Raw genomic sequence first — 13530 nt, 5'->3', positions numbered from 1 at the left:
AGGCATGCTCCTCGATGGCACACATACAGACCAAAGGGGAATGAAACGAGACAATTGCAGATCAGGATTTCTATAGAAAACAGCAGTCGTCTGGAATCGTGAATAACGGCTCGTAGGGGACACCCCGCTGCCTGTGCCCTGAAGTTCTCCAGCAGAGCTGTGTTGGAATAATCAATCTGTTATTATTCTGGGATTAGCATTACATCAGTAAGCAGCAATTCCAATCTTTTTATGAGTATAAAATGGATTGCCACTGCTCAGTAAATTAAGCACAAATCAAAGCTTGACATCAAACTGGATGCACACGAAAACATGATCTCATCCATCATGTTTTAACGTCGCCTGGTCCAAAATATTCACAGGCACTCCTTTCCTGGAAACAAAAGCCAACGATAACAGGAAGGAATACCCCAGAGAGACCATGCAAAGGAGCGACTGCAGATTACTCCTGTTGCGCCCACACAATCCGGTCCTCTGTCGCTTTCTGATTGCCAAGCTACCCTGCGGTGTGCACAATCTGGGACGGAGAGCGCACTTTGCATTTGCACCTTCTGTTCGGAGCACCTCCAGTGCTACCATCACATCAGACTAACCTAAAATTATCTCGTCTCCACTAAAGAACGAGAGCAGTTAGATCTAGCATGATGGAAGAATTGTAACGAGCATGAAAAAATCAAGCATGCACTTGACAGCATGCAGAATCGTGTTAAACAAACAACCTTTCCCAATGCAATGGCAGCACAGAACAAAAAAGACCAGCTTCTATCAAGGGAAATAAAGGCGATACAGTCTGAAGCACATTAACCAGACTGATCACACAGACTGCAGTCAGCTTCAGGGTAGGCATGCTGTCAGCTACTATTTGCAAACGCACAGCTTTTAAGAACAACAAATATGCTTCTAATAAACTGGTATGATGATATCCCTTGAGCGCTGGGCTCCTCGTATTATGCAAATGTCATCAGTTTCAAAGATCAGAGCGATTCATCTGAGTATGTTATTGCACTTCATCACAGCCTCCCCAAGTAAACAAACTTCCTGTGCACTTTGTTAATCAGTAAACAATGCCAGTGAAGCAGGCAAGAGTAGCAGAGAGATACAGGAGGGCGATGCCTAGTGTAACGCTGTAATCTCTCTCCTGCTGGCTGCTTTTATCCTGGGACTGAACCTCTGCGCTGCCCCTGTGGCTGCCATAGCCAGAAGGGAATTCAAAATATCTGTCTGAAACAGGCTGGCCTCCAACCTCCACACCGCCTTTATAGCTGGAGTGCAGCTCAGACGCCTTTAACAGAACACATGTATAATGAAGACAGATCTGAAAACATGCTGCACAAACATTCACGTCCTACAGTATATACAATCACATACTTAACTCTCGCAGACTTTCTATAACTTCCATTCTGTGATTCATTATGATTCTAATGCTTTTCAAACACCATCATTTACCTGCTGATTTCATCTGAAATTGTGTTTGATGGTCATGCTGGGTGGGCTTCACGTGCTGTGTCCTGTTATTCTGTTAAACAAAATATTTTTGTGTGTGTTACGATTTGATTGCAGCCAAAGCTGAACTATTCAGTTGACACAGAGTGATCTGCCACAAACGCAGCCTAATATTCCACTGACGCAGCAGTTAATACTTAACCCAACCAGCTAGTGAACATCTGGCAGTGAAACACAGGGCTTAATGGTGTGTCAAGTTTCAAACTCTGCACGCTTCTAGAGCTGCGACACGGAGTCGTAAAGTCTAAAGATGTCCCTTAATCTGAACAGCTTCAATTGTGTCCCTCCTCTCGTTTGTAAACTTTCTTATGTGATTAATAAGCTACTAACAACAACCAAACGAGCAAGATGGACTGAATGGTCTCCTTTCGTTTGTAAACTTTCTTATGTGTCACAAGCAACAGGGCTGCTCTTCGCTTCAGGAAGACCACCATGTGTGCGTGTTGGGGGGAGGGGGCAGGTGCTGTAACGTCAGAATTAAAAACTCGGGTACGTTTCGCATCCGTTCTCTCGTGGTCTGTAGCAAGGGTAAACTTGGCTTAGTGTCCTTATTTAAAATCACGTAACCACAACTGAAACTTTTGCCACCACAGGAACCAACCTGCAAATTTGAAAGTTCCACTACAGATCAATGTATTTATTACCGGGAGGGATTTGTATTTTTAGCAGAAATTAAAACAGGCAAGCATTTTGCCTTTACATTATGAGGTAAACCATTAAACAGGAATACTAAAGCATGAGCTTAAACTTTGCCTGCTGTACGGAAGCTATACACTTACTTGATCTGCTGCATGTAGGTTTATATTAAATGCAACGCATGCTGAATAGAAACAGTGTTATCCCACAGTCAGTTTCATTGGTCCGGACAGGGTGGGATCGACATACTAAGGGTGACTATCTCCTATACAGGCACACATGCCTGGTCCATATGGGAAACTCTGTCACAGCCTGTGATTAACAATGCATGGTTCAGAACAATAAGGACCAGCTCAAAACAATACATTTCTAATGTGACTCCAGGGCAAATCAATAGCAAGCGAGGTTAACCCCAGAGCTCTGGGCATCCCAGTGCAAATAACAGGGTTACAAATGAACATGCCAACTCTTAATGTTTAACACAAGCGCTCCCCGTGTTAATAATTCAAAAGCCCCCGGTCAAGCACAAGAATAAGAGAATAACAGCCTTGCGGCAAATGAAAAAAGATAGAAAATAAAGACTGGATTAAACCGAGGAGCAGTTGAGAATGAGTGGGCTTGCTGGAAGCCACTGTACTGTATTCTCTTCTGAGCTTCAATACAATAGTGTTTCCTTTTCTGTACAGTGCAGTATTCACAAACGTTTCAACACCAAGGAGAATGTTTCACTTGTGTTATCTTACCTTCAATGTTGCCTTCCCTCGCCTCCTCTCCAGTCTGCTGTAAGAGAGTCCTGCAAACCTCTTTCTGCGCTCTGCTGTTTCCACAGATATCATCTGGGAGTGGGATGCAGTTGTTTTTCGAGAAATGTCTAAGTAGTTTATAACATGAGCACTGTTGTAGCTGGCCCTGTGGACACACCCCCCTGCTTCACACTGCCAGGGCTAGGCTGCAGCAGAAGAGGGTAAACTGTGCTCTTTACAGCAGTGTCTTAAGACAGTTTAAATTAGTGGCTAAGGTTTTAACCTTGACTCGAAATCCCTGGATTCCCTATAAAGTAACTGTTTCCAATAGAAGCATGTTTTTTGGTGCAATTCGAGTAAGTTTAATGAATTCAATATGCTGATTTGATATGATGTACTGGAAGTCACTGAATGGTCTGCAATGTAAACACTGCTCACCCCTTTCCCAGGGTTTTGTCGTCTTTGATCAGAAACATATTCAATGTGGGATGAAGGTATGCTTCTCGCTTTTAATCTGCAACAGACTTCCTGCTTTCCAGTTTCCCCACTAAAACGGTCAGCATGTGGAGCGTGTGTTGAAGCTGTGTGCTTGTACACTACTGGTGTGCTGTGATAGTTTAAATGACTGCCTCCTTGTGATGTTGAGTTTAACAAATACATTCCCTTCTACCTCACTAGCACTAGCAATATCCCACAATGATTGTTACTGTACAATATAATCTGTTGTCTATATTATTTTACAGGGCAGTCGCTACGCCTTTAAAGTATAATTTCCGAATGAATAAAGGAGCTGTTGTTTACTTGTGACTCACATGTTGACATGTGATGTAAGGATGGGGGCAAATATTAGCAATCAAAGTTTTCTTTTAGAAAACAAAGAGGTTATTAATTACATTAGGACATGACCAATAATGCACGACTGGATGGGGATGGGGATGGGGATGGGGATGGGGGTGAGGGTAGGGATGGGGATGGGGTTAGCGTTAGGGTTAGGGTGTAACGCTTTTTCTGTTCATTGGAGCGGTCGTGGATTGTAGTATGACGAAAATTGAGATTATTTAACAGTAGTACTCTACACTGTGATCCAGAACATAAAAATGGGGTTTCTAATAAGGTGCGGGCACATATGGTCACTTTTCCTAGGTACGTTTCGTAATGACAATATCAGCAGTGACTATTCATAGCGAGCTGACTAAGGAGCAGTGAACTGAATACATCTGAAATAAAAAAATAAAAATAAAAAAAGCATTGAAAGATATACTGACACCTAGTGGGGAGTTTACTTAATAGAGTTATCCAGAGACTGAAGCTCAACAGCCCTTTTCATATGACCTGCAGAAGTGCTTTTGGGTGTCAATATCTTTGGACACAATGTGATGGAATATAAACAGTGAAAAATGCTTGTTTGAGGATTAAAATATAGGGTACTCACGTTGTTTTAAACTGGAAAACTGCACACCTGACAAAGACAATAATAAACAAACATTTGTATTGATGTACTTACCTAGACTGACTCAGCCTCTTTAATACCCCCCGTTGATCCAAATGACCCCGACACACGGCAGCTACACGGGTTTACAAAAATAAAAAAAACAAGGCTGAGGATGTGAGGGAGCGCAGGTACCCAGCCTCTCCACACAAACAGAAGACACATTCCCTGTAGCAGTAACAGACTGGAGGGGATGCACAGTACAATCAAAATGAATGGTACACAGAAAACAAATACAAGATTAAATGAGCTTTTATGAATCGAGGTGTTAAATACATTTCAAATATGTTAAGTTTGTGGAAGAAGGAAGCCAAGCGAGGAGGCATTTGTTATTGTTTTGCAAACATTGCGACGGGCAGAGCTCGTTAAACCAGGTGAATGCACCCCGTTTACTTTGTTCATTATTCTGTGCAGCGGTTGTTTTGGAATTTCGCATTGTTAATGACTAATACAGGCAGGACCCGCTTGATATCACGGGTCGGTTTGATTAGCCCCAGGGTATAGGTAACGCGCTCATGTGTGTCTTAAACTCATAGTACTAAAAGCAGGAATGGATCCAACTGCTATGCAGTGGGAGTCTTACTGCCATCCCTGTACAAATGAATTACAAACACAAAATACATTTGGGGCGACTCTTGTTAATTAGTCTAAAGTTGTACATAATTTAAAACTGTACATGTTCTTCCATTTCCAAACTAAAGTGCATTGCTTTATAACTCCTAGTTTCCCCTCCACCTACACATATCTCACTGTAATTATAGGTCGCACGCCGCTTTCAAAAAGCTGAAGTAATCACGTGGTCCGCTTTGGGGGAAACCACACAATTGCCTTCATAAAAGTAAAACAAGGCACACGTGTTTTCAATTCAAATAACACAAATCACGTTTTAATACGCTTTTCGTTACAGAGATGTATTTTCAAACGACCGATTTATTTTTCTAGAGGCATAATTTTTGACTACCTAACAAAAAAAAAAAAAACAAGCGCGGGCGGGGTCTTGTTGCGGGAAAAAAGCGCCAAGTTCTGTGCCGGTTGCTAGGAGTAATTCTCTGGGAGTAAATAAAAATAATAGTTTACAAATAAAGCATGGGTAGCGTTGTCATGACGGTGAGTAAGTTCATTATTTAAGTTTATTTGAAAAGTAGTTGTAGTCCGCTTTTCCTACGGCGTGCTCGCGCTATTTTTATTCTGACGGATTCGCGCTGGTGAAAAGAAAATACAAAAAAAAGTGGTCTAAAAAGTGTGTTGTTAACGAATACCTTATTAAATGACAATGCTAAAGAAATAAATAATGTAAAGGTTGCGCGGAAGCGGAGAGTAGCAGGTTGCTGTTGTTCTGCATTGATGGCTGCGTCACTATTTACACACTTACAACAACCAGCGTCACGTCTACTAGGTTTTTTTTAGTAAGAAAATGAAAAAGAAACCCTTTTTATGTTATGTGCGTAAATTTTAAAATAATAATAATAATAATTGCACTACAGTAAAGTGATGTTGTTTTAGTCGTTATCTGCTTTTGGTTTTTTTGGCTTTTGGAACTTTGTGGAATATCATATAGACACTTAGATCAGAGTTTTACTGTCATTTTAAAAATATTTAATTTACACATTTTCTTTTTGTGACCCTTTCGCTAAATGATGACTAACTTGTATATTTGGTTGTGTTATTTGTAGCGTATGTAGTAACACCGTGTCCTTGTGCTGATACTGTGGAAAGCAGCAACACGATGCCTGGCCTTGTACACAATGAAAACGGAGCAGCAAAGGGCAGCCCTCTCAAGAAGAACCGACTGTCTCTTAAGTTTTTCCATAACAAAGAAACTAAAAGGGCGTTAGATTTCTCTGAGACACAGGAAGAGGAACAGACTGCTCCAGAACCGGTTGTGGCAGAAAGGTTGGTGGCTTTCACATTTCAGCTATTTTACATGTTTAATATTCCCCAGGGATGAAAATAAGACTGCCATTGCTTAACAGTTTCACTCATGCCAGGTTTTACTACGAGCTTGGTAAGCCACACTGTATAGGTACCAAGCTCAAGTGTGTCTTTTAAAACCAGGAATGGATTGAACTGCTATGGAATGGGAGTCTTATTTCCATCCCTGTTTCTACTCTTTTAAAAATGGCTCTCCTATCTAGGCACCACTAATCAAATTAATAAAAAGAAGCAGAAAATGCACTAAACTCTCATTTCTGCATGTATCTGTATCTTAATCATGTTGCATTTTTTTAACAATTTGGAGCCCCAGCATATAAAATGTTGTACACATTTTTTTAAAATTTTTTTATATAGAATTTACAGCAATTGTTCTATCTTTCACATTTAACTTTTCTTCAGTTGTGACCAGGTTGTACCTGCACCCCCGCCCACATCCCCTCTTCTCTATGAGAAAAAGGAAAGCCTGGTACCTTTTGTGGGTTTAAATAACCTTGGCAACACCTGCTATCTTAATAGCATTCTACAGGTAATTTTATAATTGTATCAAAATGCTTTCTAATATATGTCTTTGATTTAGTTTGGGCTTATTTGAATAGTGGTTTTATACCAACCAGACTCTTACTACTCTCACATGATGTTATAGTTAAGTATAAGACTGTTACTAGGAGTAGAAGTTGCGAGTTGATTTTCAACTGTTTTTTTAAAGGACATTCTTATAAAATGTGTTTTTAGGTATTGTACTACTGTCCTGGCTTTAAAACTGGAATTAAGAACTTGTACAATTTGATCTTAAAGAAGAAAGACAAGCAAAAGGACGATGAGATGAAAAAGGAGGAGAGGGTATGTTTTAAAAAGTTTGACTTTTTTATATATAGTATTGTTTCTTGTAACATTCTGTAATGGTTGGCAGATTGCTTTCGTTGTTTTATTAAATTGCATGTGTTTTGTTGTAGGAAAATGTTCAAGAGGATTTACCAGTGAATATTGAGCTGCTGGTCAGTTTTCATAGCCTGGTGGTGTCATTGGATCAACTTCAGTCCAGCTATCTGCTCAATCCAGAGAAACACACCGATGGGGATCTTGCCACGCCACCAAGGAGATTGCTCAACACACTTCGGTAAAGACACTGCATCTTGATACTGTTTAGTGCAGATATCATCTGTTGGATTATTAGAAAGTGGTTCCAGTTAAACTCCTTTTGCGGGTTGTGTTGTAGTGTCAGTCCTCTTGTACTGGTGTGCACACACTTCACTTGCACTAATTTAACATAGATGTAGAGTGCATTTATCCCTTAAGCTGAGGAACATTGGCTGGGTTCCAGGAGACCTAGTTTGAGGCAACCCCCAAGACTCCCTTGGTATGCCATGCAGTGATCCTGAAACCTAGTCTCCTGAAACCAAGTTTCAAGCCACAAAGTGGCTTCATGTTCCCTCAGCTTTAAACTTGGGGATTGGATTATTATTTATTTCCTTTTTAGCTATTTAAAAAAAAAAAAGCGAGAGGGGTGGGTCTTTATTTAATACTGTGTTTAAATGCATTTGACAGGCTGCTCAACCCCATGTATGAAGGATATCTACAGCATGACGCCCAGGAGGTGCTGCAGTGTATCCTGAGTTACATCCAGGAGGCTTGTGAAACCTTAAAGAAAGAGCGCAAGAGTCAGGTGGAGAAGCCAGGTGACAGAGGTGAAGAGGACTCCCAGCAGGGCATTCAGGGGGAGTGCAGCGCACCACCTGCCAGCAGCGCAGAGGAGGAAGGTTTGGAGAAGGATGACGAGAGACAGGTGAATGGGAAGAGGAAAAGCGACACGGAGGCTGGCAATCTTAAAAAGAAGCCTAAACCTCTCAGAACACAGAAGCCGGTGGGAGAAAAAAAACACTTCACACGATCAAAAAGGAAGTCTTCAAGTGATAGCGGGATAGAGACTGAGAAGGAAGGAATAGACGACGGGAATGATCCTGATGGGAAGAATGAAAACGATATCGCCAGAGGTGCGAAGAAAAAGAAACATCATAAACTTGGCTGGCTGAAGTCTTCAAACAAACAGCCCAGTATCTTCTCTAAGTTTCGCAGTGTGGGAAAGTTGAGCACACATTCCGGACATAAAGGGCAGGAGAAAGAGGCTGAGGAACTCAAGAATCCTGTAGACTCGGTGAAAGTTGAAAACAGAGAAAATGCAGAAAACTGTGCTTTGAATAAACAGGTTAATAAAACCATGGAAGAAAAAGAAAAGAGCAGTTCTGCAGGTTGGTAGGGAATTTTCTCACACTTGTGCTCTTGAGATCTATCAAAACATGCGTCTAGCTGTGCAAAATCAAACTGAAGTACTAGATTTAGAAATTAGGTCAGTGGACTTAAAATAGTGAAATAACTCCATATTTTGAGTAATAGGTGGATATAGATATATAGATAGATATATATTTATTTTTAAGCCTCTCTGTGCACCCTTCCTGTTGCTGCTGCTTTACAGGGTTATATAAAAACTCGGCTGGGTTTTCTACTTCCCATTTACTTTTTTATTATTATTACTATTTTTAAATGTAAGGTACTAAAACCCAGTTTAAGGTACATGCAGTGTGAAAATACAGTGAAAGATAAAATAGTATAGATAAAATATGAAAATATGATATTAAAGTGTGATAATAGCATCATTTTGTGACCTCTTAATATCTAAATCAGTAACCAAATAAGAACATTTGTTCCATTGGCCAAATAAAAAAAAATAAAGGACATGTAGATCTAGTCTGTCGTCCTTTTTAACGTGTGTTAAATATTCAGGTGTCTTCTATCTGGGATCGCTTTAAAATGTTTGCTTCGGATGTTCTCAAGTTCCATGTTCACCTTCTCTTTTCTTGTCTTGCAGCTCAGTGCTGTTTTGATCTGATGGAGAGGTTGTTTCAGGGTCAGCTGGTGCTCCGAACCCGATGCCTGGAGTGCGAATGTTACACCGAAAGGAGAGAGGATTTCCAAGACATCAGTGTGCCGGTACAAGAGGATGAACCATGTAGAGTTGAAGATAGTTCAGAGAGTACGTACAGTAGCTCTTCAGTTACTCCATGTAATGTCCAGTGCTGGCTAAGCCTCTGGTTTTTACATCCCACCTTGTTTCCTTCTCTTCTCAGTCTCTCCTGAACCCAAGATGGAATTAAAGACCCTGAAGTGGGCAATATCTCAGTTTGCATCGGTAGAGAGGATTGTCGGGGAAGACAAATACTTCTGTGAAACGTGCCATCACTATACAGAAGCTGAAAGGAGCCTTTTATTTGACAAAACTCCAGAAGTTGTAACCATTCATCTGAAGTGCTTTGCTGCTAATAGTTCTGAGTATGCTACTATTATTCTAAATAGTGCAAGGAGTTTGAGTGCTTTCAGATCTAGGACTTCTTCAAATAAAAAGGCCAACAGCTGTAGCAGTTGCTCTCTGAACCACTTTTATACAGAACTAAAAGGTGGTGTTCTTTTTTTAAAGGGTTTTTACCTGTATCATGGTAATAATATTGTAGTATTCTTTTCATTTGCCATTGTATTCCTGTTTAGCGCTAGGGCTTGGATTACATTGTGTAACACACATTTCAAAGGTGCGTTGAAACATCAAGCATCTTGAGACATTTTACCTGAGCTCTTCATGAAATGAAAGCTTTGTATTTCAGTTTAGACAAAGAAACTTGGTATTCAGTTGAAGAGACCAGCAAGCAAGTAGGACCCCAATCTCATGCAGTACAGATCTTCAAGCTGAATCAGTTCTAGTTCCTGAGCAGTTTCATTCCATATGTATAAATAACACTTCATGACCAATGTAAGACAGCGGAGTTAACACTTGTTTGTATCTTTCTTTAGGTTTGATCCCTATGCCGGACCGTCGAAGGTGAACACTCCTCTACAGACGCCGCTCAAGCTGTCGCTGGAGGAGTGGTGCACAAAGCCGTCCAAGGAGCACTATGAATTATTTGCTGTAGTGATGCACAACGGAGTCACCATCAGCAGCGGCCATTACACAACCTATGTTAAAATGATGGATCTTGGCAGCGTAGAAATACAAAGAACGGACCTCAAAGAGGAGAGTGGAGTGGACGCCCTTAAACCAGAGCCCCTGGATGAAGAGGCGGCCAGGGCTTTTGATCCACAGGACTACGATGACGGGGAAGTCTCGTTTAGCGTGAGTGGGAAATCGCACGGCACGGCACAGAAAGTCAATGTCAAGAAGTCTTCAGAAGGGGTTGGGCTCCTTGGAGGTCAGAGAAGCATTTCAAACTTTGATCTGGCCAGCAGCAAAGCAGCGAACCCTGAAAAGACAGTCGGTGCTCTAACAGATAATGGAAAATGTGAGCGAAGCTCTGCAAACGATCATTCGGACAGTCTGTCGAGAAATGGGAAGGAATGCACTGTTGTGAATGGAAACGGCAGTAATGAATGTAAAGCACCTAGCAGCCAGGCCCCCGATCCAGTCCTGTGCAATCTGTTGGACTATGAGGGGAAGTGGATGCTTTTTGATGACTGTGATGTGAGACTTGTTGAAGAGACAGAATTTTTGAATTCATGCTCACCAGCCTCATGTTCCACATCCACCCCTTATCTTTTGTTCTACAAAAAAGTTGTTTAAAAATGGCCGTGTTTATTTATAGGACCATCTACAAATTTTACCCCACTACCCTCCCCTCTCTACTTCAGTTTATATAATGTAAATCACAATTGTGTAAAATAAAATTCTCACTGTCTTTTACACAAAAATACACATTTTTCAGTAGAAAATGTATTTATACGAATGGTTCTCTTGTGTTAGTCTGTTCTATTCTGCTTCCTTGTACAGTATCTTGGCACTTAAACTGTGCATTAATGTGTAATGGTTCCTTTTTAACTGGGATTTTGTTTGTACGCTACATTTCTGTCAATAGAAACAGTACAATATGTTTCACCTGAACTATACGTTGTAAATGGTATATATAAATAGTGCATTTTATTATTATACAGGATTATTATTTTTTTTTAACAGTAAATGTTTGTGAAAGGTCATGTTGGGAGATATATATATGTTCAGCTAAAACACAGTTCCTATAACAGATTTGCTTTAAGTTTTTTTTTTTTTCTGTAGTTTTAATGTAAGAGAATTCTGATACCAAATTGTGGATGTTTACATCAAGTACTTTTACTTGTTTGTAAATAGTTTAATAAAACTCACAGATGTGTTTGTGTTAGACTGTCCCTGTTTCTTCTTTCCATACAAGAACAGATACATGGGTTAAACAACAAATACAACCAGCCATTAGCGACATCAAAATATTTATTATGTAGTAAAATATTTTAAAGTAATAAAACAATGTTTAAAACATCTTCCTAAATCATAAAAAAAAAAACTAAAACAGAACTTAATGATAAATAGCGGTGCTTGGTTCTTTGATTAAATAAAACCTTAAAAGTTGTATATAGGCTGAAGTGAAAGGCATTTGGACACAACATTTATAATTTGCACACTTCAGGAAATATCCACTTTAAATTCAATAACGCAGTGAATATGGTTTACAGTCTTGAAAAAGAAGTACCAGAATTACACAGACTGGCTTGAATACTGGCGATTGAATAAACCTTTATATTTACAAAGGAATAAATACGTTTTGGGTTCTTTCAAATATCCAGTTTCCGGAGACTCAGCCTGCTGAAAGAATCTCTACAAGAAAGAAAAAAAAAACAGTGCAGTGTGAATTACATTTTCATATCGAGGTAGAAGTCCATCTAATCCATATACAGCAGGGCTCCTGCACTATCCTCTCAGCCCAGGGTTCAAGTGAAAGCAGGGTGACAGTCTCCACCTTAATCCACATCACAAAACCACCATGTTATCTTTCATAAGCAGCCTCTGGCTACATGGCGTGGCCAGAGCAGGCCTGTGGCCTGTTTGCAGAGCTAAAGTATGCAGGAGTGTTACCAAGCTGTCTGACCAGAATTACAGTTAGACAAATGCAGGGCTGAGACTTGCATCCCCTGCCAGTGTAAAACATTGTATTGCAGACGCTATATCTGCACCACATTAAAATAGGCATGTGCAGCTCTTATTTTTTACCTGCGCACAGAGGCGTGATTCCTGAAGCGCCCAGTTAACCGGCCTGCGTGGTACTGTGGCTCTTCCAGGATGTGCCCTGGTGGCTTGACTGGCATACCTGTGAGAACTGACTTGCAAGATGGGCTTGTAGAGCTGAGGAATCTTCCTGCTTATCAAAGGCTGGAGCGCCTCTTTGAGTCGATGGTAGTTCCGCTCCAGTTCTCGCTGATACTCCTTCTGATCCAGCCCAATGAGACTCTTGTTCTTACGCAGCGCATCTTCACACCTAATAGTGCAAAAAAACAAAATTGTATAACTATAGGCTTGTAACAAAACTAGGCTGCATCTCTAATTTTGAACTACGAATACATTTTTTTGTTGTGCCAAATTACAGTATAAACAGCAGCAGCCTTTCTGTTTGTGTAAAATGATAAGAATCAACTGAAATGCTCAATGGAAAGGAAACCAAATATGGATGAAACTACCATTAATAATAATAATAATAATAATAATAATAATAATAATAATAATAATAATAATAATAATAACAACCTCATTTAACCTGCAAGGAAGGAATTAACATTGTGGGGCACAGGAAAGAAAAGCTTAAATATTGAAGAAGTCATTTTTCATCAATCTATAACGTCAACACTTTCCATTGCACTATGGATGTGAAATGTAATTTGTTCGAAAATGTGTTTTGGAAGGTAGAAAGACATTGAGAAAGTCTTCTAATGAAAAAGTTTGTCATTGATTTGAAGTCTATTTTAGTACATATAAATGTAGCTTTATTGATTGTTGAATAGTTATAAATAGCAATGGGAAATCATTGTACTTTTTAATCTTTAAAATAAAAAAATAAAGTTCTCCCTCTATTCTGTTGAGAAGACACCACCACTAACTTATATTTGTAACCTTATTTAAACAAGGCAAAAAGACAAATCTAACTTTAAACAAGGCAAAAAGACGACAAATCTAACTTTTTAGTGAAATCCTTGAAGCACAATCGTAGTTTGTTATGATGTCTGAACAGTTTGGGATCGCTGGGTATTTCTGACAGGAACACTTGTGCCACTTCCAAAGGACCCTTAAAACACAAAGAGAAGGATTTCAAGTGACACCCATTGTAACCAAGATAGAATTTCTACTGTTTTTCACAAAAGCATTTCAGGAGAAGAGAAATTGCACAG

At 39.9% G+C, this 13530-nt stretch overlaps 3 protein-coding genes across 16 annotated transcripts in view; 1 reads left to right on the top strand and 2 right to left on the bottom strand.

Annotated features, from left to right (window-relative positions):
* LOC117400444 (KN motif and ankyrin repeat domain-containing protein 4-like) overlaps positions 1-5674 on the bottom strand; it is a 36438-nt gene extending 30764 nt beyond the window's left edge. The window contains exons 1-3 of one of the 4 annotated variants that reach the window (XM_059031426.1): positions 4387-5141; positions 2883-3010; positions 1447-1516 (exon numbers count right to left, since the gene is read on the bottom strand). The gene's annotated coding sequence lies outside the window, so the exon portion shown is untranslated. Of the gene's footprint in view, positions 1-1446; positions 1517-2882; positions 3011-4386; positions 5142-5630 lie in introns of those variants that run through there. The other 3 variants (XM_059031427.1, XM_034924540.2, XM_059031425.1) reach the window with 3 other exon arrangements.
* Positions 5277-11216, top strand: LOC117410966 (ubiquitin carboxyl-terminal hydrolase 1-like). Of its 3 annotated transcripts, none has more exons than XM_034017947.3 (9): positions 5277-5478; positions 6045-6264; positions 6706-6832; positions 7039-7146; positions 7260-7423; positions 7852-8552; positions 9170-9334; positions 9429-9630; positions 10144-11216. In XM_034017947.3, the coding sequence occupies exons 2-9, from the start codon at positions 6098-6100 to the stop codon at positions 10904-10906; spliced, it is 2397 nt and encodes a 798-aa protein (XP_033873838.3). In that variant the 5' UTR covers positions 5277-5478; positions 6045-6097; the 3' UTR covers positions 10907-11216. The 3 variants fall into 3 exon arrangements, with proteins under 3 accessions (XP_033873838.3, XP_058887416.1, XP_058887415.1); XM_059031433.1 differs by lacking the exon at positions 5277-5478 and adding an exon at positions 5524-5611; XM_059031432.1 differs by lacking the exon at positions 5277-5478 and adding an exon at positions 5792-5812.
* Positions 11217-11566: 350 nt separating this feature from the next.
* dock7 (dedicator of cytokinesis 7) overlaps positions 11567-13530 on the bottom strand; it is a 45889-nt gene continuing 43925 nt past the window's right edge. For all 9 annotated transcript variants that reach the window (XM_059031416.1, XM_059031420.1, XM_059031417.1 and 6 more), the window contains 3 exons: positions 13321-13427; positions 12459-12626; positions 11567-11968 (listed from right to left, as the gene is read on the bottom strand). In XM_059031416.1, coding sequence (XP_058887399.1) covers positions 11926-11968; positions 12459-12626; positions 13321-13427 — 318 coding nt within the window. In that variant the 3' untranslated portion in view covers positions 11567-11925. The remainder of the gene's footprint in view (positions 11969-12458; positions 12627-13320; positions 13428-13530) is intronic.

The sequence above is a fragment of the Acipenser ruthenus genome, chromosome 10 (assembly GCF_902713425.1).
Source record: "Acipenser ruthenus chromosome 10, fAciRut3.2 maternal haplotype, whole genome shotgun sequence".
Taxonomy (NCBI): domain Eukaryota; kingdom Metazoa; phylum Chordata; class Actinopteri; order Acipenseriformes; family Acipenseridae; genus Acipenser; species Acipenser ruthenus.
The sequence above is the reverse complement of the archived record's forward strand: the minus strand, read 5'-3'. Positions and strand labels throughout refer to the sequence as shown.

Bases quoted from the DNA above. Each gene is read 5' to 3' on its own strand.
- LOC117410966 (XM_059031432.1), top strand. The intron at 6,833-7,038 runs GTAATTTTATAA...ATGTGTTTTTAG, and splicing joins ATCTTAATAGCATTCTACAG to GTATTGTACTACTGTCCTGG. The intron at 9,335-9,428 runs GTACGTACAGTA...TTCTCTTCTCAG, and splicing joins AGTTGAAGATAGTTCAGAGA to TCTCTCCTGAACCCAAGATG.